The 25,940-nt window shown below is 40.0% G+C and overlaps 1 protein-coding gene across 1 annotated transcript in view; it reads right to left on the bottom strand.

Annotated features, from left to right (window-relative positions):
- CACNA1G (calcium voltage-gated channel subunit alpha1 G) overlaps positions 1-25,940 on the bottom strand; it is a 216,038-nt gene that overhangs the window by 29,175 nt on the left and 160,923 nt on the right. Inside the window, exons 24-30 of the mRNA XM_063293237.1 lie at positions 13,796-13,947; positions 7,640-7,749; positions 5,613-5,746; positions 3,976-4,046; positions 2,006-2,084; positions 1,751-1,872; positions 349-693 (exon numbers count right to left, since the gene is read on the bottom strand). Of these exons, the coding sequence (XP_063149307.1) occupies positions 349-693; positions 1,751-1,872; positions 2,006-2,084; positions 3,976-4,046; positions 5,613-5,746; positions 7,640-7,749; positions 13,796-13,947 (1,013 nt within the window). The remainder of the gene's footprint in view (positions 1-348; positions 694-1,750; positions 1,873-2,005; positions 2,085-3,975; positions 4,047-5,612; positions 5,747-7,639; positions 7,750-13,795; positions 13,948-25,940) is intronic.

The raw sequence follows: 25,940 nt of genomic DNA, 5'->3' as shown, positions 1-25,940 counted from the left end.
TCACTGCAAGGGCCTCTTTGTGACAAACCCCCAATGGCCCTTCTCCCCAGTACCGACAGTAATGAAAGCTGTGTCTGAGATCTCAGGGCCTCCTTTATAATTTGGCTGGTTAAGGGGCTGCATAACACCCTTTGCAATGGATTAATAACTTTGCATGGACATCGGATTTGTCTGGTTTGCTTTTGCTGCGTAAGGTTGTTATTCTAGACACTTGGGAATTTGGCAGAGAGAAAGGAATACAACTCCCTGATAAATCACTGGGACCACTCAAACTTGGATTTGAGTGTATATGCTACTGGAGACAAGTGAAGACCACTCCCTGCTTCACCCACCACCTGAGGTTCTCACCATAGGATGAACCGCTGACAGCTGAGAATCCACTTGGATTTGCATGGGGTTGGTGTATCCTCCAGGACTCTCAGGCCGTTCTCCTGTGTTACTGCTTGTCCACATGAAGGAGTCAGAAGGTGGGTGCTGGCCCGGTGTGATTGTCTTCATTTCCATTTCCAGCTCCAGCTCCAGTTCTGCTTCTTCTTTAGCTTCCTTGTTACTCTCCTCCAGGTGCTTCATCAGGACAGCAATCACCACATTCACCAGGACAAACTGGGCTGTCAGCACAAAAGAGACGAAGTAGATAGGCGAGATGACGGTGTTGTAACAGGTGGATTCCTCATCGCAGTCCCGCAATGTGTCCTGGGAGGGAACAGAGGGAAGTGAAGTGGAAATGGTTGTGGCTGAGAGCTTCAGGCAACTATTTATTGGAATTGGCAGTTTATGCCACTTGGATCCTAGCTTCTATATGATTTTTGTAGAAGTAGGCCAGACCCCATGTGGAAGTTGGTAGATGAGTGTTTTTGCATTGGCCAAGACAGAATGATTTCGTGATTCCAACTGAATAGGCATAATCCACCTGAGCATTTGTAGGGGTGATCAGGGCCTGGGAAATGCCAATAACATCAATAATGCACTGAGTTTGGTCATTGGCATTGTTTGAAAACATTTACCTAACTCATAAACTAATTACCTTTGCTCTGGTTTTACTCATATTAAGTTTGTCCATTTTGATTAGTGCAGGACTTTTTACTGGCCAAGTGATGAACTTTTACTTTAGCTGAAAAGTAGCATGTGGGTACAAAACAACAATGTGCATAACCTAGAGTCTTTTAAAATGGAGGTGGTTTTAAAAAGTTTCAAAACAAACAAACTCCAGGAAAAATTTTTTAACATAAAATTAGAAGTACAAAAGAGGGTGTTTTGGTAAGACAATAAATTTGGATTAAAGAGAAACAGGTATAAAATGGTGGTCCACCTCTGATTTTCAGAGTAAACTATGCTGCCAAACCTCAGTTGCAAACTATAAAAGGATTCTGAGAGCTGCAAATGTCAATGAGGGGCTGCATGGTTCTGTGGGTTGCCCATCCATGATCTTGATAATGTCACAATCATAATGTGGTCCCTGACTGGCTAAGGTCATTCCATGAATAATGCAGAAAAAGGGAAGGCTTAATCAAGAATTGGGGGGAGCGGGAGGGGAAATGATGCCTGCTGTTGCAGAAATTAGAAGAAACAATTCCCATAAGTATATAATTTGTAATGCGTATATACACCCTGAACACTGTCCCCGGTATCTAACTTATACTTAAAATTCAAAGCATGGAAATATTCAAAACAGTAATTGTGTCAGCTTTTCAGAGCCTGAAAACGTATGTTGTGTTCTTCTATTCAGCTTTTATTCTGATGACAATTTTACCTTCATTATCCCATTCCAATTGTCTCCTGTGGATACACGAAAGAGTGTGAGGAAAGCCATTCCAAAGTTGCGAAATGTTGCATGCCTCCCTAAACCCTCACAGGGATGAGTGTCATCACATTCTATATGAGCAATAAAAAAAAAAAGACCATTTAGTCATAAAGGGGGTTCCCCCCCCCCTTTTTTTTTTTTTTGCAAAAACAGCTTTATTCTACTGCAAACAATTCTATAGATTAGGTAGTGCAGAGAACTTACCAAGATCTCCAAACAGCTCCACCCCAAGAGCTGCAAATATGAAAAACAACAACATGAAGAGAAGACCTAGATTCCCCACCTGCAAAGAGATAAGAAATGGAGGGGAAAAATGCTCACTGAAGTTGTATCGCCCAAGTAACTCTCACAACGAGGAATGTACATGCTACATTCATTACTCTCCCAAATCTGAGACCATGCCCCTCTCCAGTTACTGCTGAATTAGCTTTATCAGTAAACACAGCCAACAGTGAGGGATGCCAGAGGTCTGCAGGTCCCTGTCCCTAAATACGTCTCCTTTCCTTTTTCTTCTTCACCAAATCTCATCTGGTTACTAGTCTACTGCCAAGATTTCTTACGTACGTGAACAAATACAAATGCTTTAATATGTCCATAGTGTTGGTAATGAGAGAAGGACTTGGGTTGAGACACATGATTTGGAAAGCTTCTCCTGATCCCAAATGCCCATCTGAAGAAACAAACCAGTTTCAAATGTAAGGCAGTTTACCTCTTCCACTGGGTAACTTGCTCCAGTGAAAAAATGGGAAAGTGTTTGAGAGTTTAAAAGCTGAGCATATGTTTCTGCTCTGTCAAGAGTTGTAGCTTTGGGACGCTGCATATGCTGCATGGTGCATAAGCACAAAATCCGACTACCACCTGGCCCGTTATACAGCACTAGCAAGAAATCTCGTCTTCTACACCTGGCACTTTTCAGATGCATTGGATGGTGACACCAAATGGCCAGGCTGCCTGGGAATTTTGAGAATTAATACATCTGAAGGGAACCAGGGTGAGGGAGCTGGTTCAGGGTCTGGAAAACTAGCATTTCTGAATGAACTGGTCTTCACTCTGAAGATCAGAAAACATTTTTTAAAAAAGCAGTTGAGTGCTTACATTTTCAGACTTTCATTTCTATTCAAGCCTTTAAATTCCAAATGGGAATAATTTTACACTATTTGATTTGTGTGAGTCATACCCAGAAATACAGCAAATGTTGTCATGAGACCTCAACTAATTAGCTTTCCGGTCTGGAGTCTTTTCATGGGAAAGCAAAGGTCTCTCTTGAATTGGCACTAACTTTCTCACACTGTCTCTTGCTCATGGCTGGACAAATGTATTGCCATTTTCCTCCTCCATTCCATCCCCTCTACTTCATTAAGGCAAGCTGTTTGTTTTTCTTTTTTTCTTTAATTGTTTTTAGACTGATAGATGGTTTCTGAGTTTGCACAATCCTGGCTCCCCCCCCCTTCTTTTTTCTCATTGCACCAAGATATTGATTTACTTTGGGGTATGTATATATGGGCAGAAATGAATGCTTATATCTGACACAATTTTCTTGAAAAGGCCAAGCCCCCAACTTGATAGGAGGAAGCAAATCTGTGATGATTAGCAAAGGGATAACAAGACTAAGCAGGAGGCAAACTATACTGAGAGACATATTGGAAAAAGAATTCTAACTGAAGTTAGCCAGCCGTTAAAGGTAAAGGTAAAGGTTTCCCTTGACGTAAAGTCCAGTCGTGTCCGACTCTAGGGGGCGGTGCTCATCTCCGTTTCAAAGCCTTGGAGCCGGCGTTGTCCATAGGACACTTCCGGGTCATGTGGCCAGCATGACTCACGGAACGCCGTTACCTTCCCGCCGAAGCGGTACCAATTAATCTACTCACATTTGCATGTTTTCGAACTGCTTGGTGTGCAGGAGCTGGGACGAGCAACGGGAGCTCACCCCGCCGCGCGGTTTCGAACCGCCGACCTTCCGATCGACAGCTCAGCGGTTTAACCCGCAGCGCCACCGCGTCCCTCTAGCCAGCCATTAGGAGGGGAAAAATAAGTGCTTTCAGCCAATCCACAACAAAGTTCTAGCCATCAAGAAGACACAAATATAGGAGCCTTGTACAAAATTCTTGGACTTCCCAAGATAATTAGACAATTAGGGAAATGTAACTGAAGTCTGGATGATGAGACTCAACGGTTACCTGAGGCAGTGCTTGCATGACTGTATCCAGGAGAGCTCTCATCCCTACAGCCATCTTCAGCAATTTTAACACTACAGAAAATGAAAGGTTTATGATATCATTGCCACAATAATGATGCATGGAAAAGAAATGTAAATTTCAATATTCCCAAGAAATACCCCAATAATGTCCTAACGTCCTCCATTAAAGGTTAAAATGCAAGACCATGTTTTATGGAGCCTTCTTCAGCCTAGAATACTTCAAATATGTTGAACTTCAGTTCCCAAACTCCACACTCGGAAAGCTGTTCAATGTGGTAGTCTATTCTCAGAACATAGCGCCTAAGATGTGTGAAAGCTATAACCTATCCAGAGACCCAAAGGTAAAGTTCCATTTCTTTCAGTCACTAATTGAGGTGATGCCAACATTATAACAGGAATGCAAAAGTGACTTTTTTTTTTCTTCCTGGCAGTGACTACTGCTACTGAGTGAAGCAAACCAGCTTGCAAAGGTCAGAAATTTATCTAATCTACAGTTTATGAGAATTCACCTTTGATCTGAGGAAATAAGAAGCCAAGTATATGCCCACTGATTTAAATGGTACGAAGACGGAGGAAGAAATCACAGTTGTACTCTTTGATTCTAGGACACAGCAAGAGTGAGCCTGTGATCTTCCAAGCTAAGGACTTTATAGCCTAATGTCACCAGCCCCATTTGTTCCATAATCAACTCCTTTAATACTTTGTTGCCTGGAGCAGAGAATACCATGTATAATTCCCTTCACTGGAATACAGAGGCAGAAATTAATCAGGGTAGTTGGGACCAAACACTTTTAATCCATTACTATTTGTAATGTCTGACACCCAACCAAGTGTTCACAGCAGTAACAGAAACCTGCTTTTGAGAAGACATAAGGATGCTAGTCTAGGATTGGAGAGACCCAGATACAAATCCCTGCTCAGCCATGAAGCTCAGTGATCTTGGGTCAGTCAGGTTGTCTCAGCTTAACTATGTCCATACAATGGGGGAAAGGGAGAACTGTGTGATACCTCAGGAATACAGAAATGGAGGAAGCTCCTTCTGTTGAGTGAAACCACTTATTCATCTAGCCCATAATCAGTACTGGGGCTGCGAGAGACCAAATATAGTACTCTCTCCATGCAAAACAAGTATTTATTACTAGACAATGGGTTAGCTACAGTGGAGTTATTAACTCGATCAATAAGGCAAAATAATAGACCAAGGTTAGCATTAGCCTTGCAATGGATGCTTAAGTTGTATACGTGCCATGTTGTGGGGGATTTCGGCAGTGCCGCTGGTTCTTAGGAAGGAGGGAGCACATTCCAAGAAGGGAAAAGAGGTAAGAGGAGACATAGTCCAGGGGGCAGTTATGGGAAAACCAAGAGATTCAGAGCAGCCCCGCCCTAGCACTTTCCCAGGTTATTTCCCCTTAGGTTAGGTAGAGTTGCTTTAGTCTGGCAAGATTCTATCTGTACCCCATTAGCAAATAAAGAACTGGAGTTTGGCTGGACTGATTCTTTGTCGTTCTTGGACTGAGCCTGACACATGTGGAAGACTCTAGTATGCCAGGAATGATCAGTTCCTATTTGGCCCAAAGCTTTATGGGCGGAGAGCCTTAGAAACAATGGGCGACTGACCTCGAGCAATCCTTAGGACCCTCATAATGCGGATGATGGTAGGGTTGATGGGCAGTGATGCATTCACCTCAATCTCTTCCAGCGTGATCCCCATGATGGACAAGAGTACTATTGCTAGGTCTAATTGATTCCATCTGAAGGTGAAACAAAAATCAAATGGAAAAATCTGTTAAATTATTTGCTGGCAAAGGAAGGGGTTATGTGACAAAGGAATTCTAATCATTTCAGGCATTCATGAACTGACCCTCCACCTTTAGCAATTTTTGAGATGAAACAAATTAAACAAAAGATGTATTATTGGAATACAAATTTAGTCAAGTCTGAATACACCACAACCTAGAATGGAGAAGGCAAAAAATGAATTAATCTGCAGGGCAACAGAAAGGATAAAAAGATAACATTGACTTATTTTTTAAAATGCTTTATTCAAGCTACATTTCTCTAAATATTTTATTCAAGCTCTAACTGAACTTAGTTTGTCCCAAGTCTTTTTTAAAAAGATTTGCCCTAATGTTTTATCACTATTATGGGGCAGAATGCAAGGAAGATTTTTAAGGTTATATGTCAAAGATGGGGCTCAAGTACAAATGAAGAACAAGATGTTCTTGAGGTAGAGGTATCACATTAATTCTATATGATCTGAGTTTATTCCACATGCTCACTAAGTGTGTGTATACAGTATGTGCACATGTGTGTCTGAGAGAGTTCTTCACAGTTCATTCAGCTCACTAAAATAATGCCAAATAGCTACTGCTATGGAACCCTTTGCTTTGCTGCTACTACTCTATACCTAAATGCATTATCTGGGACTGCAGAACATCTCAAGAGATATGACAGTGGCACTAACAGCTGACTGTTCTACATGCTCGCTGGCAAATAAGATCCAAGGTCCCAGTTGGCATGGATGGGCACATTTAGAATTTTGAGACCAAGTTATGAGCACAAAATAGCTACCATGGCAAACATGACCATCTTTGGTGAGGTTGCTCTTCACCATCCCCTCTAAGCTCACCAAATAGTATCTATCACCTCAGCTTGCCTTTGACATTTTACTGAATAGGTAGGCACACCAAACTGCAGTCTCCTATCATTTCTTTAAAAAGAGTGCCTCCAGGATGAATGCATTTTTGGAAATAAAGATTATGTTTGAAGCCAGTATTTTGCATTGCAGTATGCTCATTTCTCATTTTAAAAACGTAAAGGAATAAAGGCATCAGGTCTAGAAGGCAACAAGGGAGGAGTCAGCATTTTCACTGGGGCCTATGAGGACTACAGTGAGGACCAAGATATAAAAGAGGTGTGATGGGAACAGGATTGGTTCACATTAATAAGAGAGTTACATCTGCTGCAAACCATAGACTTTTGCCTCCAGATGTGTTGGAGCAAAATACATCTGTGAGACATGAGTTTAGGGACAACTACCTTATTGAGGTTACTATAAGGAGTTTAGCAAAACAGTCCTTGGAAGGAGAAATTAAGAAAGATAGGCATCCACTTTCTCTTATACTTCTGTATAATTTCAGTTGAATTGGGAGAGATGAAATATCAATGAAACACTTCTACAGATCGTAGCTAACTCAGCTAGTTTCAATGGGAAATAAACTTGTCATCTTTCTATGAGTTTTGCCCATGTATTTCCACATTCTTTATTAAGTCATTAGCAGTTTATTGTCAAACACGGTAAATAGATAAATAAAATTAATCTTTCTAATATATAGATCAAGACTGATCCTAGTATGATGAGGATCCACTTTAGAAAGATTTTGAGGTACAATTAAAAAGGAAAAAGAAAATTACTATAAGGGTGCTCATATTTTTCCAGAAGGTTTTCTCTTTTTTTAACTGCCAAAGGAAAGAATACTATTTAGGTTTTCAACTAATTTTTCTGTTAATTAGCGTATCAGCATTAAGAATGGCGCAATAGGTCATCGACATCCATATCTTTAGACAACAAAAAGAACTGTAAAACATTAGGAATGGGACTTTTTGAAAAAAAATCTTGCAATGTTATTCTGGATCATTATTACCTATCTTGAAAGAACCGACGAAACCCAAATGCAATGAGCTTGAAAACTGATTCCATGACAAAGATGACTGTGAAAATGTAATTGCATATCTTCAGAGCTTCATCAAGAATCTGAAAATGAAGAGACAAATTGTAGGTTACTGCATAACTTAAGGAGGATTTGGCTGCCTCTGACAGTCAAATTTCATTTTCAGTTGAATCCATTCTATCCTCTGTTTTGTGAATGGCGGAATGAAGAAGAGGCTATTGTAAGTACGTCACACTCCTGGATAGTGTTCGCTTTTGAAAGGTTGCTGCCATTCCAAGCAGAGAGATGATAAGGGCAAAAGTCAGCCCTTGAAACTTTTCAGGAAAGTTGCACAACAACAACAACAACAACAAGCTTGGGACCTGGATATCATCAGGACTGCCTACTCCTGTTGGTTTTTGCCCAACCAAGAGATCTGGAACAGTAGACTCTTTTCCCATCCCTTCTTTAAGAGAATGTCATCTGCAGGAGTCCCAGAGAACAGTCTTCTCAGTAGCAGCCCCACTTCTTTAGAACAGCATCCTTCCCTCTCCCCCAAATTAGACTAGACCCTTCCTTGTTAATATTCCAGAAAACTGTAAAGGTCTGGCTATTCCAAAAGGTTTGGGGTGGGGAACTGTTGGGCAGAAAGAGGCCCTTGCTACAAATATGTGTTGATGTAAGTTTATCCCTTTGGTGCAAAGTTCATTGCAACTGTCATTTGTTGTTTTGTCTTGTTATTTCTTTTGCCATTTTGATGTATTCTTATTAATCCTCTTACTGGAGAGGGTTTTGTGGACTGCTCTGAGTCTCCCTTGGTTAGAGTGGCATATAAACCCAAGTATAAGCAAGCAAGCAAATAAGTTTAAAGAAAACTATTTAGGCTGGGCAAATACAAATTTCCTGTGCCTTAGTTCTCCAAAAGACAGAATCTATTACTAATACATCAGTGCTGCCTTTTATAAATATTGCTACCAAGAACATACAGCGAGTAGAGATTTTTATGAGATAAAATTCCAATTGACTAATGGAAGTATTTGATAAATATTTAATCCTGATTCCAGATTTAGAGAAAAAAAAGATAGGTATTGGGGAAAGAAGATACACTGGAGTGAAAAGATCTATAGATACGATATGGAAAAGATAAAGCATCATGGAAACAGAGGCAAGTGTCCCAACTCCAATTTTTATCTTCCTTGCAATCATGATGCTTGTTTAAAAAGAGTGAGGACATTTGGGGTGGTGGGTGTAATTGTCAGAAATCTGAGAAAAATACACATCCATGTAAAAAACCTGAATATTCTGCATGCCTTTTTCTTCTTTCCAGTGTATCATGGATCCAGAGCCTTAGGGTGAGAAACATGCCAATGATGGTTGCCCAGGTTGCTAAGTCCACTATGATTTTAGGTGTGATTTTGTCAGGCATATTAAGAGGGTGGTGCTCCAATTCAGCAGGGCTCTGCCTCTGAGGCAAACAGCTAGAATTGACCTCTGCTGGAAATAAACAAGTTCCATTCCTCCATCTGACTTTCAAGCCTTCTAGAATAAAACTCAGGAAACAGCAGAGCTACACACAGTGCTTTGCTTTTCCTAGTTCCCATTTCAAAGTTCACAGCAGCATCTTTATAGAGCAGGTCTTATACGCCTGCACCGATTGCCAAGTTTAACTGGAAGCAGAAAGTGCCCGCTAAACTGGACAGAGGTTGGGCTCTCTTTGTGTCTGAACTGCTGCGCCTTGCATCACCCCTTAATACATATTTGACATCTTGTTTCTTTTTACTTTAGCCCCCTTTGGATTGACTTCTGGATTTGAGATCTTAGCTACCCTGGCACTAAGCTCATCTTGCCCCCTGCAGCTGCCCAGTCTCACAGATGCCATCCAATTAATTCCTGTCTTCACCTTTCCTTTTTGCTTTCTGAGCAGCTATCCCACATACTCTGAGATACTCATACCAGATCAAGACTTGTTCATAGCTCCATGTCTTTAGCAACTGTCAGCACCAGCCTCTCCCCAACCTGTTGCTGTCCAAATGAGTTGGACTGTAACTCCTATAATCCCAGTCAGCATAGCCAAGGAAATGCAAGTTGAGAACTGCTGACATCTAGCATATCTGGATGGTACCAGTTTGGGGAAGGCTGGCTCTTGCCTCTTCCCAAAATGGCTACTTTAGCAGGACTCCTTTGCTTTCTTAACAGCCAGAAATAAAATACAACCCAGAATTTGATGATGATAGGCTTTGCTGCCTATTTGATGCCGAACAGGATTTTCTGTTTGGCCAGCAATCTTTTTTTAACCACTTCATGAGTTGGATATGCTTTTCATGCCAGTTCTTCAACTTGTGTGAGAATTCTTGCATGATCTCAACAAAAGAGACCCATTCATCACATCTATACTCCTCTCAACCAATAATGACATGTGTGGCTTTTCTGGGAAGGAGACAATCTATCAAATCCTTCCAGAGTTCTCCTTTCAACCAGCTTCTTCCTAACTGACACAGTAATGTCAGAGTACCCCCTTTAAATCATTAGGTTAAGAAAATGGGGTAAATTTTTGAACTTTTTTCAAGCATAAAGGGGCTTGTGTTTATGAAGGTATCTTTTCCCTGTCCACTGCTTTGCCTGATCTTCTTATGTTTGCTCAATTTCTTAAACGCTTTTCTTCCTATTCTCTGTGTGTCCCAACCAATCAAGAAAAGTGAACCAGAGTAGTAGTACCATGGTTCTAAATGGCCCGTCAGATTTGTTTATATGGTGATATCCTGCCAATGAAATGCTAATATTAGTGCTAATATTCTATTTAACAGATAGAAACTGTATTGGTCTATTTCCAAAGCAACCGGCCTGATCCTGTCCAACAGACAATGGAACTACTTTATGATCAGATTCCTTGCTCCAACTAAGGGAATCCTCAGGAGGAAGGAAGTTTATGCTACTACTTACTGGATCATAAAGCTCAAAGTGTATCCAAACACAGATACAGGTACAAATGCTCTACTGAGATATGTGCAGCTGGGGTTGCATGTTTCAGTGAAAGTTATGTAGTATTTAGAGACAAAATGTACATTCAGTTGCATGGTTCAATTTACATCCAACTTACTTGGGTCACTGTATTGGTATGACAACTATTACTATATCGAGATGCCAAGACTGGCTGACAGAATTAGCTTAACATTTGTGAAAAAAGCAACAATGATTGCATGCTTTTGTGATTCATAATCAGTGCATACCACCGAGCAAAGCCAGTCACTGTTCAGACACAGTTAACAACCTATTTCAGCATGAAATTTACTGGAGCATGGTACAAGCATCTTGCAACATGTACAAGATGAACCAGCACCGAGGTCACACACTCCTCAGTTTTCTCATCATTTGTTTTATATCAGACTTTTAAGTACTGTTGGACTTCCATGTCTACTTCACCTTTCTTTTTCTATGGCATTTATTCCTTCTCAAAGCAGTAGGAATTAAAAATAACCCCAGGATGCAAATTGGCAGCCACTTCCATCTAACTGTCATAAGTAAGTGATTTGGAAGTACGCTGTAAGCAGTTGTTCTTATCATTTGAATGTGATCCTAAATGGAAGAGTGTGCCTGCTGATGGAGCAGGGAGTAGTTGCTCAGCCAAAAAAATGAATCATCACAGCAGAAAGAAAGAGAGGCCCTTAGTTTTTGGTCCTGCTGAAAAATAAATAGTTGAGGCTACAGCACTGGACTGGGCTGTTACTTCATGCAGTCATGGGGTTAAATGAGGTTAAAGATTTCAGGATTCTAGAGATTAACAACAACAGTAAAATCAACATTTATACTTCGCTTATATTAGTCCAACCAGATTCCAGAAACAGCCTTGGATATTATTAATTCCCACCACCATTGCCACCACCACCACCACCAACAACAAAAAAAACGCCCCCACAAAAGGTTTCTCTTAAAAAAAAAAATCTTCCATCCACTAGCTGGCAAGCTGTCTTAGGGTCCTCATATCAAGTCTTGGGGTGGACAGTCAGACATTACATTTTATTTTTTTGCTTCGTCACAAAAACAAGTGTGGCAATGCACAGTCAGAGGGTGAGGAAATGTCAGGAGACCAATTTTGGCGCTTCCTCAGCCAACTGGATGAAGTGCTGGCTAGTTCTGCTAACAGTAATGGTGGAGGCTGTTGTGACCTTAGATCTGAGGGTCTGGAGAGGGACTGGGTGAAGGGAATGTGATGGTGTAGAAATGTTGAGGGGGATCATGAGTGTCACGGGTATTTCTTTTCTTTACATTTCCCAGGCCATTTAATCCCCATGGTGCATTTGTGCAGTCAGATGCATTACATCTAGAGTGGATTGTGAACTGAGGTGTGTCTGGACGGAAAGGGCAAAATCTCTGGAAAAGTGGATGCAATGCAGTATGCAATAAAAAGAGAAGGCGTTGAGGCTTGTTGTGGCCATTTTCTATACATTAAAATTGGAAGTGCTTTTCACACATAAACAGCCCATAAATTAAATACAAGAAGATAAAACTCTGGCAGTGTTAGTCATCATCAGACAAAAATAAATTGCTGCAATAGTAGAGAATATATGTATCTCAGAGTTCTTGATGTTCTCTGCGCTTGGTTTTCTTCTTGCAGATGTTTCATTAACATGTTACCTAGTCTGATAATGAATAGCTGTAAGAAGAAAAGTGCTCAGAAAACAGCAAAACCTCCACAGAACTAAATAGATTAACATATCTTGTGCCTGAAGCTTCACACTGGCACAAGAACTTTGGAAGAATTGCACAGAACCTTCTGTATGCAAGTCTCCATGATGACCCAGGCAAAATAAACATACAGTATTCAAACATATAGTGCAGAAATACTAGCTATTATGTGGTTAAGAACCTGCAAATTGGCTTTACTTGCTGGGTGTCTTGAGTCTAAGCCAAATGGTGGAAACAGCAGTCTGAATGAGTAAAAGGTCATCCAATTTAGCTCTTCCTTGGGAAACATTTTTCTCAAGCACTAAGGTTGGCACAACCAACATTCGGTATCTTGACAACTTCTATCTTAGCAGCAATTTAAATCAAAGGGACAAATTCTGTGATTCATCAATGGAGCCAATGTTACAGAGAAGGCTGCCCTTCATTGGAGCTGTATAAGCAGAGGCCAGAGAACCATCTGGTTGGATGCTTAATCTGGGTTCCTGTTCAGAGTAAGCGGGTGGACTTGGTGGCCTAAATGGCACCTTCCAACTCTTATAAAATTTTAAAGGAGACCTTTAGAAAGAGTTTCCCATTGAGATTTATCCATCAAGGAGGTTTAAGATGCAAACCCAAGAAGGCCTGTTACCTGAGCTAATCCTCTATTTAATTTTCCAGAATATTTTATTCATTTTTCTAACAGATTATGTAGATGATGTATCTGAAAATGTGAACAATTAATGGAAAGAAGGCTCTGAGGACTGAAAAGCTTTGGGACTGAAATAAATTACACAGAATTTTCAATTTTCAGGATTATTTTATACGTAATGAAAATTCTTCATGGAAAGCAATCTTGTAGGCATTGTAACTCATTTTGACTGTAATATATGAAACATATTGCATGTCCCCAATCCAAATGAACATATGTTGGAAACCATGCCTCCTATGGGTTTCCCTGAGCCCATAGGAATGCAGGTTATTTGATCTTCATGAATTCTGCTATGAATTGATGTCATCCTCGATTACTATGATACAACTCTCGAAAAAAAATACCAAAATGCATTTAAAAGTACAGATGCTGTATGATTTTGTATATGTATATACTGTATGTGTGTGTGTATGTATGTATATACACAGAGAGAAAGAGAGAGAGAGAGAGAGAAATGTGGGCTTTGTGAAAGAGTATGTTAAAAAAGGTATTCAAATCAATCGTACTTGACTAAGATCCAATGTACTTATTCAAATAATGCTCAGGTGTGTGTGTGTAATGGGTTCAATCAGAAACAAGAAACGGAATCTGTCCACAGGACTGGATCCCTAGCGCCACCACACGTGAAGAAAGCGCAGATCTATCAACATGCCGCTCGGTGTGGTAGTGAATTTCTGTTCCTGTTCTAACTGTTCTATTTTAGTTAACAGAGATGCAATTCTAATTCCATCTGGGAATGATGATAATATCCACCATTGACCAATACTTTTCTATCCTACCTCGGGCTGCTGGTAATGCTCCATGGCCATGGTGATGACATTGAGCCCAATCACACCTGTGATGAATAAGTCCAGATAATGGGTGGTGCACATTTGGTGAATCAGAAGTCGGAAGCGAGAATAATCAGAGTAGTACGGTTTACACTGTGCTTCTGAAAAGGAAAAAGTAAAGAGGCAGTTCAGAAAAATTTCCCCTTTTCCCAAAGCTAGGTTCAGCACCGGCTTTCAAATCCATTCAAGTGAGATTTTTTTCACAGGAGTGGGGTAGGACAAAAGGTGTTTGTAAACTACTATAATTAATACACAAAAAGACAGTAAGTTCATGTACCTGTTTGAGCAATTGCAATAAAGCATGCACAACAGCGAGGCTTCTGGGATTAGACATAAGGTGAGTAAAGAACAAAATCATTTCAGGCTTTAAGATCATTTTAGTAAAAAGATTATTGTTTAAATACATTACACGTTCATTATAATTGCTGTAGAAGAAAAACAAAAACTACCAGACTTGGAAGCATGTGACCGATATTATTCTACAAAGTAACCGTGGCTTGAAGCATACTAGCATGGGATATTGAAAATCCTATGGGCAGCATAAAAGTCTTGGGAAAAGATCAAAGTCTGGGGCAACTTGGAGACAATATGCAAAGCCTTTTGATAAGGAAAGTTGGAGGATAGTACTCTTGTGTGAAAAGTTCATTCATGATCTATTTAGGATAGAAATGATGTGATGGAATGCTTGCATGTTTATGACATACATCTTCGGTTTTACAGTGTCTGGATGACCTTAATATGTTAAGCTTGTGCTCTACGGTATGGCCAAGAACTTAGTGCACTTAAGACGGTGAGCAGATAAAAGGATACTTTGCAGGGTAGCATTTTACAGTGAAATACAGAAACTTAAAAGGGATAAGTATACACACATTTGTAGAAATATCTGAAAAAAGCAAACACCTCACAGTGCATTTCAAAGTACGTGCTAGAGGAGTAGAGGGGAAAAAAGTTGAAACACCTTAAATTCTCAATTCCAGGAAAACAGTTTATGAAATATATGGGTGAATGCTCACAAATAAACGATCTTCCATTTAAGTGTGATTGCTAAAATGCAGTCGTTCCTGCTAATCTCTGATGTTTGGCTGCATCAGGGATGGCACTTTCTCTTTAGACCCTGAATGTTCCAGCAGATAAACTCATTATACACCTAATCTCTAATGAGGAAATGTCAAGTCTATAATTCAGGGCAATTTTCAAAGAGGCATTATAATGCAACATTAAATGAAAAGGACTGTCTTGAAGATGTCAGAGATAGCATTATGCCTGCAATTAAATGATCAACTGGTTATGAAAATGATTGAGGCAAGGGAATTGAATAGTATGGTATTTAGCAACACTGAACAAATACAAGATTTCATTTGGGGTGGGGGGAGTATGGGTATTTGTGACTATAAAGAAAAGCTAAATTTAGTAGTTAGCAGTTTTGCATGCAGGGGGCATCCAGCCTGCTTCTCAGGTATCATATGTTGATGTTTTAATTCCGTCTCAGGCCCTGATTCGACTCGTTGGTCCTTTTGCATGGTGGAAGGACGGTCTTGTCCCTGTCTGCAAACCTCAAGTGTGTGACAGCTCCTCATAAAAAGAGCCCTCCACATAAATACCCCGTTTGTGTTATCTTTCCACCTTATTTGATATGAAAGAATCAAATGTGCATGATGCATGAGAAGTTCTGCCCAAATCACATGATGTCAGGAACGTAGCACTGATAGTGCAAACCTGTTCCTCCTATGCAAAATTATTATTTGGCTATGCAAGGAACTGAGCTTGGGTTTATTTTTGCAGGCAGAAATTACACTGTATACCTCTTGCTTGCTTAAGTTAAAAGAAATATCTTCTGGAGACCCTACTTTTTGGAATTGAAGAGAAGAAAAGTGTTGTATTGTACTCTGAGTTTTGGTCAAATGATCCTAAATATTAGGATTTCAAAATCAGAGAGCAGTATTTCAAAATCAGAGAGCAGAGATAACTTGCTGCCAGTCTATACGCCATCTGACCCTGAATGCCATGGTATAATATGGAAATTGAGACATACAAGATGAATTTGTATGCTCAATACATTTCTAACAACAACAACAACAACAAAAACTAGACAAGTTGGTAGCTGGCTGAATCACAACTTTCATCAGAGCTCTAACATTCTGCATAAATATCCATAAAAACTGAGATATCTCAATGGCATTATGCAAAACTATGAAGAGGAAATTAACTAAAATGTCTGAATAAAATTAAGTTATGAACTGGGGCCCTGGCTATGAACCAAGTTATAATTTCAAAGCGAAGGCCCATTCTAATTTGCTGATCTCTTATTATTCAATGCTTATCCATAATTCACATTCAGGCAGGGAAAAAATGTCACATTTCTGCTTTTCTTTGGGAGGATTTATTTATGAATAATTACACTGGCATCCAAGGGTTCACCTATGATTGACAGATGAATTGCAAACAATAACAAAAGAGGCTGTTAATATATAGCAGGGATTTATACTGAGATTGCAAAATGTTACCTGCATAACAACAAAGCACGTGGCAGCATAATCTTATAAGCAGGGCTGCTCATTTCCCATTCCCTATGCTGTGGGTGAAGACAGTCATCGTATTTAAATAAAAGCACAGGGAGGTTATTCACCTGCAGTGTGAATTCAGCTTCACAGGTTACACCTTTATATATTTTGTCCAGCTGAATTCCAGATCACTGACAGCCTTGGCTCTCCCTTATGCCTTCTCAGGTGAGAAGTTTACCTTGTTTTGTTTTCTTTCTCCTTTTTTCCCAAAATGCCATGTGTCTTTTTATTGTTTTTTCCATTTACTTTTTTTAAACATTAAAAAAAAGGAAAATGTTTAGAAGCAGTTGCAAAACAATTCTGCACAACGTAGAGGGAGGTATATGAACGATGACTCGGACGCTGGCAGCTGAGACTGATCCTGCCAGCTTTGGGTTTTTCCTTTCATACCCAGCAATCAGGTCTGGAGGAAAAAAATTGTACTTTTAAATGGGAAAAAGGCTGCAAACTCCAACAGCCCCCCCACCCCCCCTGCTTCTTTTGATCTGTCTTCACCATGTATTTGTAACCAAAATCCTACCCAGCAATTCAAGGGCACTATTACCTGTTTTTTTTAAGTTATTATTAAAATTATTTTGATAAGTTGGTAATGCCATATTTATAAATGTTTATGTACCTGCCAGTTATTAATATGGCATTTAGTCAGCCCTGCTTCTAAATCTTGCTAACCACGAGCTTTGTCATACTTGGCATTCCAGTCATGCATATTAGTGGAAATTATACCTTTTACCTTGAAAAGAACCATACATAGTGACACCATGCTTCCTGTGGGCTTTAAATTAACAGCTCCTGATTTTAGGTGGGCAGAGAACCCTATTTTCAAATACCAATATTATTTCTCTTTAGGAGATATAAAGAAGCCAGATTTATGACTGTTTGTAAACGTTGGTACTCAGGAGCCTTTAAATACCTTAAATCCATGCCCCCCTTCGAAACAGCATTGTTTGTACCTGTAAATATATATCTTGGGAAATACAGACACCTGTTCAAGTGATGAATCACACCAAATAACACAATACCACAAATACTGCTACAATACATTGGGATCAAGGATGACAGGAGTGCTGCAATTAGTTTGGAAGATTCTAGAAAAATTGAGATAACATCCTGTCACTGAGAAACCAGTGAGGTATGTGTGTGTTTATGTGTGTGTGTATAGGAGAGAAAAGGAAGGAAGGAAGGAAGGAAGGAAGGAAGGAAGGAAGGAAGGAAGGAAGGAAGGAAGGAAGGAAGGAAAAATGAATAAAAATGTGCATCAACTAGGAGATACAGCAAAAAAGCCCACAGTGAAACACCAGACATTGGCAGATGATAAAAACAGGTTTAAATCAAGCTGCTTTGTTATGGCCCTGTGGAAAAGGAGTGGACATACATTGATTTAAACTCACCCTGATTCAGTCAAAAAGTAGAATCAGAACAAATAAAGTTGCTTATCTATAAATAGCAAAGCATCTATTCATGTAATGCATTTACATGTAGTTGGTTTTCAGATATCTGTTTATGTTCCTAGTAGGTAATTTCAATCTTCCTTCTCAAATCACTTGGAAAATTATATGCTAATTCCCTCCCCTCCCTCCCTCCCTCCCTTTCAGTGTATACTATTTTTCTATTTAATGTTCACACCAGAGAGACATTTAAAAATGTGATGATATTATCATGGTCTGATAATATGCCAGAAATGTCAGAACAGTGATGTCCATGCCACTACTACCTTAACTTCCTTGTGACTGGAATAAACAAACTATGGAAAGCACTCTTTTATTCACCAAGTATGTAGGATGTAGCCTGAAGCTGGCAAAACTTACTTTTTTTCCCCCCACAGATTTTCTAGAATGATGTTCTGAAGAGATCTAGTGTGGCAGCTGTAACCAGCTGTCTAATAGCATTGGCATTGATGTATCATTTTGAATGGCACCTGAAATGGCTGGAGTTGCTTAATGTTTCACGGGCAGGGAGTTGAATGCTCCCTCAAGCTTTCACGGAAGAGAGGAGAGGTCAGGGAAGCAACATCACTAAGCAGCTGGATTTACAAACTGTCCAGGGAATATTAAGTTCAAGGTGATGTGCATGGAAGGAATGTTGACATTTAAAGCTTTATTAGTCTTTTTAGTGAATGGCATTAAAAAAAAACAACAAAGTGGAAAATGGTTAAATTATTCCCATTGAGGTTTTTAGTTAGAATAGGCAGCATCTTCAAAAATAAAATATCCACTCCAAACCAGCAACCAACAGAAAGACTACACAAATATAGGACATACTTTCCCACAATGTACAGCTTGTAAAATGCAAAAGCAAGAATAGCCAACCTGCGTTTTCACATACAAATTACTCATTAGATTATGGAAAGTTTGCACAAGGCGATGTAGCATTACTTGTTTCCTTGCATCACATGCACTTAGATGCTCCATCCTTTCACACTAACACACACTGCAGATTTCATTTGATAACACTAATATCAGTCTCAGACAACATAAAAAGAAAACATAAAACAGAGCTTTGAAAAAATAATACATACAAAAGCTGAGAACTATGAGATTATTTCTGGGCCTGCCATGGAGAATGGCCCTTTTTGGATAAACCCAACACATTCAAAACATAATGAAACACCCAAATAGATACCTAACCATAACAATGATTATTTAACCACACTGAAATTGCACATCTGGGAGATGTTCTCCCAGTATTTGTCCAAAAGGAGACCCGAGATTAGCCTCCCAGCCCATACAGAGAATATGGATACACAAATACACTGAAATGAAATGTAAAAAATGGAAACGTGGAGGAGATTTAGGATTCAGTAAAACAAGCTGGGTCAATTTTAATTAAGATATAATATATGGATAATTATCTTCTTGGCTTATTCTTTTTCATTGTTAAAAAAAAACCCAGGTATTTTCTTTAGGGCGGCATCTCAGATGAACTTGGCACCTCCAGTACTGTGAGAAAGGGCACCACCCTTAAAGAGGCACTGCATCCATTTCGCCCCCAGCACCATCAAGCAATTGACCAACTTGGAAACGGTTCCCTGCTAACTGGCTTTAGGTTGTTCAGCTCATTTGTCAAATTCATGTCCTAGGTCTTGGCTTTCCAAAGTTGTAACTCTTGAGAGTGTCTTCTTTCCATTTACAGCTGACCAGATGTTCAGCTAGGATCAGGAGGGCCTTCTTGCATGGTCACTGGGGCAGAAAAGCTTCTGAAGAAAGGCTTTCAGACAAAATGCATTAAGTCTGGTTTCAGATGATGCTGATTGCAAGGATCTTCTGGAAGCCATCAAGAAAACCAGTTACTGAATTCTGAATAAAGGTAAAGCCTTAAGCTGAACCACAGAGAAATTGTTTTTGCCTGTGCGTGTGTTTTTAATTATCTTTCTAACTTAAAGGCGGTATGCTTAATTGGACAAGGCCCGATGCTATGTCCGGCTCTGTTCCCAGGCCTAGGGTTGGTGTGTTAGTGGAGCCCCTGTCGTATTTTTTGACTGTGATGGCTGTTTTTGTCTGGGCTGTTATTTGTATTTGTTGTGGTGGTTTTAACTGCATATTAGATGTTGTAAGACACCAAGAATCTTTTGGAGTGGGAGGCTGTAATACATCAAAATAATATTAATAATAATGATAATGTCTGCTGTTGTGTGAAATCATTGGTTATGCTGGATCAGAATGATAGAATTTGCAGAGATCACATGCACTACCTTTTACAGGTACTCCTTGCTTAATGACCACAATTGGTACTAGCAACTCCAGCGCTAAGTGACACAGTCAGTACGTAAGACACCGCATGACCATGATCGACTTACAACCTCATTTCCACTACAGTCGTTAAGCAAGTCACCCATGGTTGTTAAGTGAGACATGTGACCACAACTTGTGATTTTACTGCTGGCTTCTTCATTGATTTTGCTTGTTGGAAGCTGGCTGCGAAGCATGCAGATGGTGATCATGTGACTGTGGGACACTGTTATAGTTGTAAAAACTGCCAGTTGTGAAGTGCCTAAATCTTGATCACATCACCATGGGGATACTGTGATGGTAGTAAGTGTGAGGACCAGTTGTAAAGTTACTTTTTCAGCACTGTTGTAACTTCAAATGGTCACTAAACAGGGCAGTCATTAAGCGAGGACTACCTGTATTGAGATGTGTGTTAATTGATAAGACAAGTGTCAGACAACAATAGCGTTTTTCTCTTGGGTTGGAAACAATAGGAAGATTTTATTTTTCCCTGACATTTTATATTTCCCTGACATTATATACAGTATGTATAGATTTTGTTGTTGCAGTATGGAACTGAAGCCATTTAGTGGCCTGCTAGAACCGCATAATGGAGCAGAGTTTAACACAGCGGAGGAAGCTGTGTACAGAAAAAGAACATTATCTTAGATAGCTTTAGAGAAGCACAGGTTATTGATCTTACACACTCAGCCCCCCCAAGCATAAGAATTACACGCTTAGACAGAGTAGGTTCAAAGTAAAAGTAAAAAAAGAGTCTTACTGACTTTATTCTTTGGTCCAGTTACATTCATCTTTGGTGGAAAGATGAAGTTCCTTGTTTCTTCTGTTCTTTACCTATACTTGGTGATCTCTTTGCCCTATAGCTGCCAACAGCTGCATGGAAGAAAGTGGGAATTCCAGGCCCACCGTATGGCGCTCGGAGATATGGAGCAGCACACAGTTGTGTGCTTAGCTCCCAATGGTGAAGAAGGAAGAGAGGAGAGAGAGGGAGGAAGTGGGATCAGCAACAGTTTCCTCAATAGCATGGAGAATTGCATCCTAGAGCAACCATCTATATGCTAATGAGGCATGCTGGATTTGCCAGGACTTCCAACAGGAACAACATTCCCTGGTACAAGTTCCTAGGTAAGCTTGGGCCCAGCTTAGATATGGGATCGTCTTCTATTGTATATACTTACTTGCTTGATGGAAGTATATTACAAAAGTAACTTTCACTAATCTTAGAGGAATATATTTCCATCAAGAATAACATAGGCATAAATATTGTCCAGTCTACAACAAAACCACCCTTCCATTTTATACCAAGAGTTTATTAATGCTTTAACTTAATGCTTTAAGAAACAAGAGGTTGCAAGATAGTATAGCTGCAAGCAGAATATAACTCTTCAGTCCTGCTAACTGGAATCCTGTTTGTGGTAGCAGCATAAAGAATGCAAAGAGTGAGCGTGACTGGGGGCTGGCTATTCAGATTGCTAGTGGTTTGATCATACTGTGGCTTGGATTCTGCCCTAGGTGCAAACTAGCTGTAATGGTATGTGGGAATGAACTTGGGAGACAGGAGGAAATGCTGCAGACTGGACAACTGGCATGTAAAAGTTTTCTCAGCCATAGAAGGAGAGAGGGCATGGGAAGTGTTCAGGAAGGGACCCTCCCTAGTTTTCCTGAGTATAAAAGGAAAGGGGTGATGGTGGAATACTCTCAGTCTTGCAAGATTCTGTTAATGTAACCTTACAATAAAGATGGAGTTAGTACTCATGGTTGTGCTTCTTGTCTGGACTACTCTGAAGGGCTAACACTAGCTACGTGAACTGGATTCTAAGACAAGGCCTTACAAGTGGACCAGAGAGAGAAACCCTCTCCTGTGTTCTGCTCTCAGCAGTAGATTGCTCAAGCCAGTAACTTCAGCAGTGCCACTGATTACTTCTGAACTTGTCCTCCTTGATGATCAGCTGCATTATTATCTATTTCTGCCACATCTTTTCGTGTAAGCAAAGGAGCCATTAAGGCCAACTCCACAGTAGAGGATGTGGGTATCAGTTTCCACGCTTGTAGAATCCTCTTAAGGAATCTTGGGATTTGCCTTTTATTTTTAATTAAAAAAATTAAAACAAAGACATAATTCCAAAATTATGTTTCAAATGGCACCAATTCCAATTTCAGAAGAAAAAAAAACTTTACAAGAACAGCAAGAAATTGTTAGCAAATTTATATGAAGTGGGAAAAAACCTGCGTTAAATTTAAAATTCTACAAAGACTCAAAAGACAGAGGCTGTCTCGCTCTTCCAAACTTCAAACTGTATTATAAAGCAAGCTTTCTTTCATGATTAAGAGAGGGGGTTTGCCTTTATGAACCCACCTAGTTTAGGAGTTGGTGGCCAGGGGGACTTAATAGGGCTTATTTTCTAAAGTGTGAGGATTAAAGCCACTCAATTGTCACCCTCCTCCCACTGCCATCCAATGGGATCATTTTACACTCTCCCTGTCTGAATTCCCTCTCCAAATATGTTGGGTGGGATGCAGATGTGGCTAGAAGGCAGGGGCAAGGCTCAGTTGCCCCCTCCCCCTACTCCACTGCCAGAGGGAGGGAATTTACTTCGTGAGTATGCCCACCCCAGCTGGCACCCCTGCTTAGACATCCAGACTGTATTCATGCCACCCATCTTTATTCTAGCACATGGGCTGGGACAGAGACATTACTAACAAACAGCCCAAATGGATCCTTCCTCTATACCATGTCATACTGTGAAGTATGAGCAATAACACATGTAGCCTTTTATTGTAACTATGAAGCACGTGGCTTTGGCAACACCATTTAGCTTCTGCACAGTCCTTCTTCCCATGCCTTACACTTATCCCACGTACAGATACAGTTCTTGCAGCCTCATAAATAATTAAGAGGACTGGTGGTCACAAGGTAAATCAAATTCACCCTAAGCTAAATTTGAATATATACCCATGACACATAGAGGAAAAGGCATCGGGCCTGATGCAATTAGAGGTAGAGTGAGTGCATTAACATCTTCCATGCTGGATTTATTCTATCATTGCTATGCTAGAAGAATTTAAGCAAATATAAACTGCCTTCTTCTAATGTGGGAAGAAGACTGTGTTCAGAAATGCCTAAAAGGAGTCACCAGTGGTTAGCCTGGCGGCTGCCTTTCTTATGAACAATGCAAAAATAATATTAATCATCACCATCATTATCATCATCCTTATCCGGTTTCCACGCATGAAAATTTGATCAAGTTTAGGATTCTCTTCTTTTCTAAATTCTCTAGGAAACCTGGAGAAGGAATCATTTTAAATTTCCTTAAAGTTTGGCAAGAGGGGTAGCTGAGAAGCAGTAAGTGTTTCTTTCTCCTTTGCTCTCTCTGCTTCTCTCCAAAGGGAGAGAAGAGCCCAAAAGAAGGGGAACGTGCAGAGAACCTGGAGGAAAGGCACGGGCATTGCAAGCTATAAATGATGGCTGGTTATAGCCCCCGAGGAGAGGCAGAGCCCTCTGCAGCCAGAGTTGTGTAAAGGGCCAGGCTGTTCAGAGGCAGGACATTACAGGGCTGAGTGATGCATACAGAACAGCTCTAAAGTAGAGACCCAGGCATCATCCAAAAATCTCTTTCTGAAAGCAGCAGCAGCGGAGGGGAAAAGCCAGACAATGTTTTGGATGAGAAATAAAATTGAACCCAAAACCAAGTCAACGTATGAATATCCCAAATTAATTGTGTCAGTGATAGGCCAAGCCTGCAGATGTTTAAATGAAAACAAAACAAAACAAAACCAAACATGCAGAGTACAGAGCGAGCGAAGAAAGACCTTCCACTACACACAGTCTAGTGAGACGGCTCACGGCAACAGTGGCCAGCCGTTAAGTCACACAGCATGGCAATTCACGTGAGACAAAGACAGCAAGGACATCCCAGTACCTGGCACTGCACTGGCTGAGCTGTCCATTATTACATCATCCAGCATTAGATCTAGAAGAATGAAAGGGCATTAAATCACCTGAGAGGACAGGAGGCAAATCCTTCATCCCACGTTCAGCATCCCTCCCTGCTGTGGCAAGGCAAACCAAGAGCTCCAGTGGCCCAAGACACTTCCTATGGGATGTCCAGTGGAGTATATAGGGAAGCAATGTGCAAACATGGCTCCACCCCATGGAAACAGCCAGAGTTTCTTTCTGTGCTGTGACCCACTTGAGCTTTTAAGCCAAACATATGATGGACTATCCTTTATAGTATGGTGCCTCAGTCAGCCTCCTTCAGTCAACCTGAGGAAGCCTGCACTACATGATCAGGATGCGTCCTTCTCTTTCTCCATTCCTGCCCCCACACCACTGCAGCCTCATTAGTATTGTTTACCTTGATATTCAGATTAAAATCTTCAAGATAGCTTATGTCAGTGAGTATGAATTAATAATAATTCTGTTAGGTATTAAGCATAAAACAGGGCTTTAGAAATTCTTTAGAGTAACGCAACAACTCATCTTGAAGGTTTTTTCTTTCTTTCTGAAGCAGGTATTCCCCTCTTCCTATCAGTTCCCCAAACCAGAAAGCAAATTTTTACCCAATTCATAATTCCTGACCCTACATTCAAATTAGTGGAAAAGTATACATTAGTATACACACTTCTTCCAAATTTTGTGAAGTACTTTGCAACTCAAAAAACAGAGAGAGAAAAAAAATCTGTGCAAAAATCCATATACTGTATTAGGAAAAGGGGTATACCCAAAACCATTATATTAAAGGTAATTATTTCCAAACATTTTGTACATTAAGAAAGATGTGTATAAAAATGCACGTGAAATTTTTACATATGCAAGTTTTTTCTGCACCTTTTTGTTGCAGACTAATGCAGAAAAGAGACCAGATGAAGTTATGGCTGGAAAAATGGGATTATGAACATAACAAAACTTGACAGATTTGTCTACCTTGAGTGAAATTTGGGGATGGTATATATCTTTAATTAGATGTGCATATGGGGTGCTTCCATTCCAGTAATACAAGCCCTTGGAAACACAGAATAGGTTAATCTTTGCATGATCTCTGCATTATGAGCCTTGGAATTAATATTATGTGGCATAGAACAGAATAATTTTCTCCACTGTGAGATAATGGTAAACAATTACTGTTAAGGGAAAAATGTCATCTTTCACAAACCAATACAATTTTATAGGAATCTGTAAATCAGAGAAGATGTTTACTATGCACATAAATAGAAGCAGCATTTTCTTTGGTATTGTTTATATGGAAGTTCCTACAGGATTACTGGCTAGATTCACAGAAGGCACTAAACTCGGGTGAAGTACCTGTGGCCCTCAAGCTCCCTTTTTGCAGCCCTCAGAGCCTTCTCTGATCATGACAGCTGAAAATGGACTGCAGGTTTTCTGCCACATGGAAGTGGGAAGCACATGAAAATAGATGTGTAAGCCATATAGTAGGTATGTCACAGTTAATGTAACCTGGAATGTCCCCATGTCCCATGTATGTGTGTGATGTAATCTTGGCAATTTTGCAACCCTTGGCCCCTGTAAAAGGTGATGTGGCCCTTGGCTATCAAATGGTGGCTCATTCTTGCACTAAGCCATGGTTTGGACAATGTCTATCCTGCTATCCATAAAAGGAGTCTATGACTTTTTTTAAGGAAGAAGAAAATGTTATGCCAGGTTATTCCTTCCCCCATTGGTTTCAGTATGATGTTAAAACATAAGGTATATTAGCATTTTGTTTATTTTGAAAAGCACCATTAGATTATGAAAGAGCTTTCTTTAAAATGAATGATCCCTCTTAATGTGAAATTAATTTTCAAAGAATT

The sequence above is a fragment of the Candoia aspera genome, chromosome 2 (assembly GCF_035149785.1).
Source record: "Candoia aspera isolate rCanAsp1 chromosome 2, rCanAsp1.hap2, whole genome shotgun sequence".
In the NCBI taxonomy this organism is placed as follows: Eukaryota; Metazoa; Chordata; class Lepidosauria; order Squamata; family Boidae; genus Candoia; species Candoia aspera.
The sequence above is the reverse complement of the archived record's forward strand: the minus strand, read 5'-3'. Positions and strand labels throughout refer to the sequence as shown.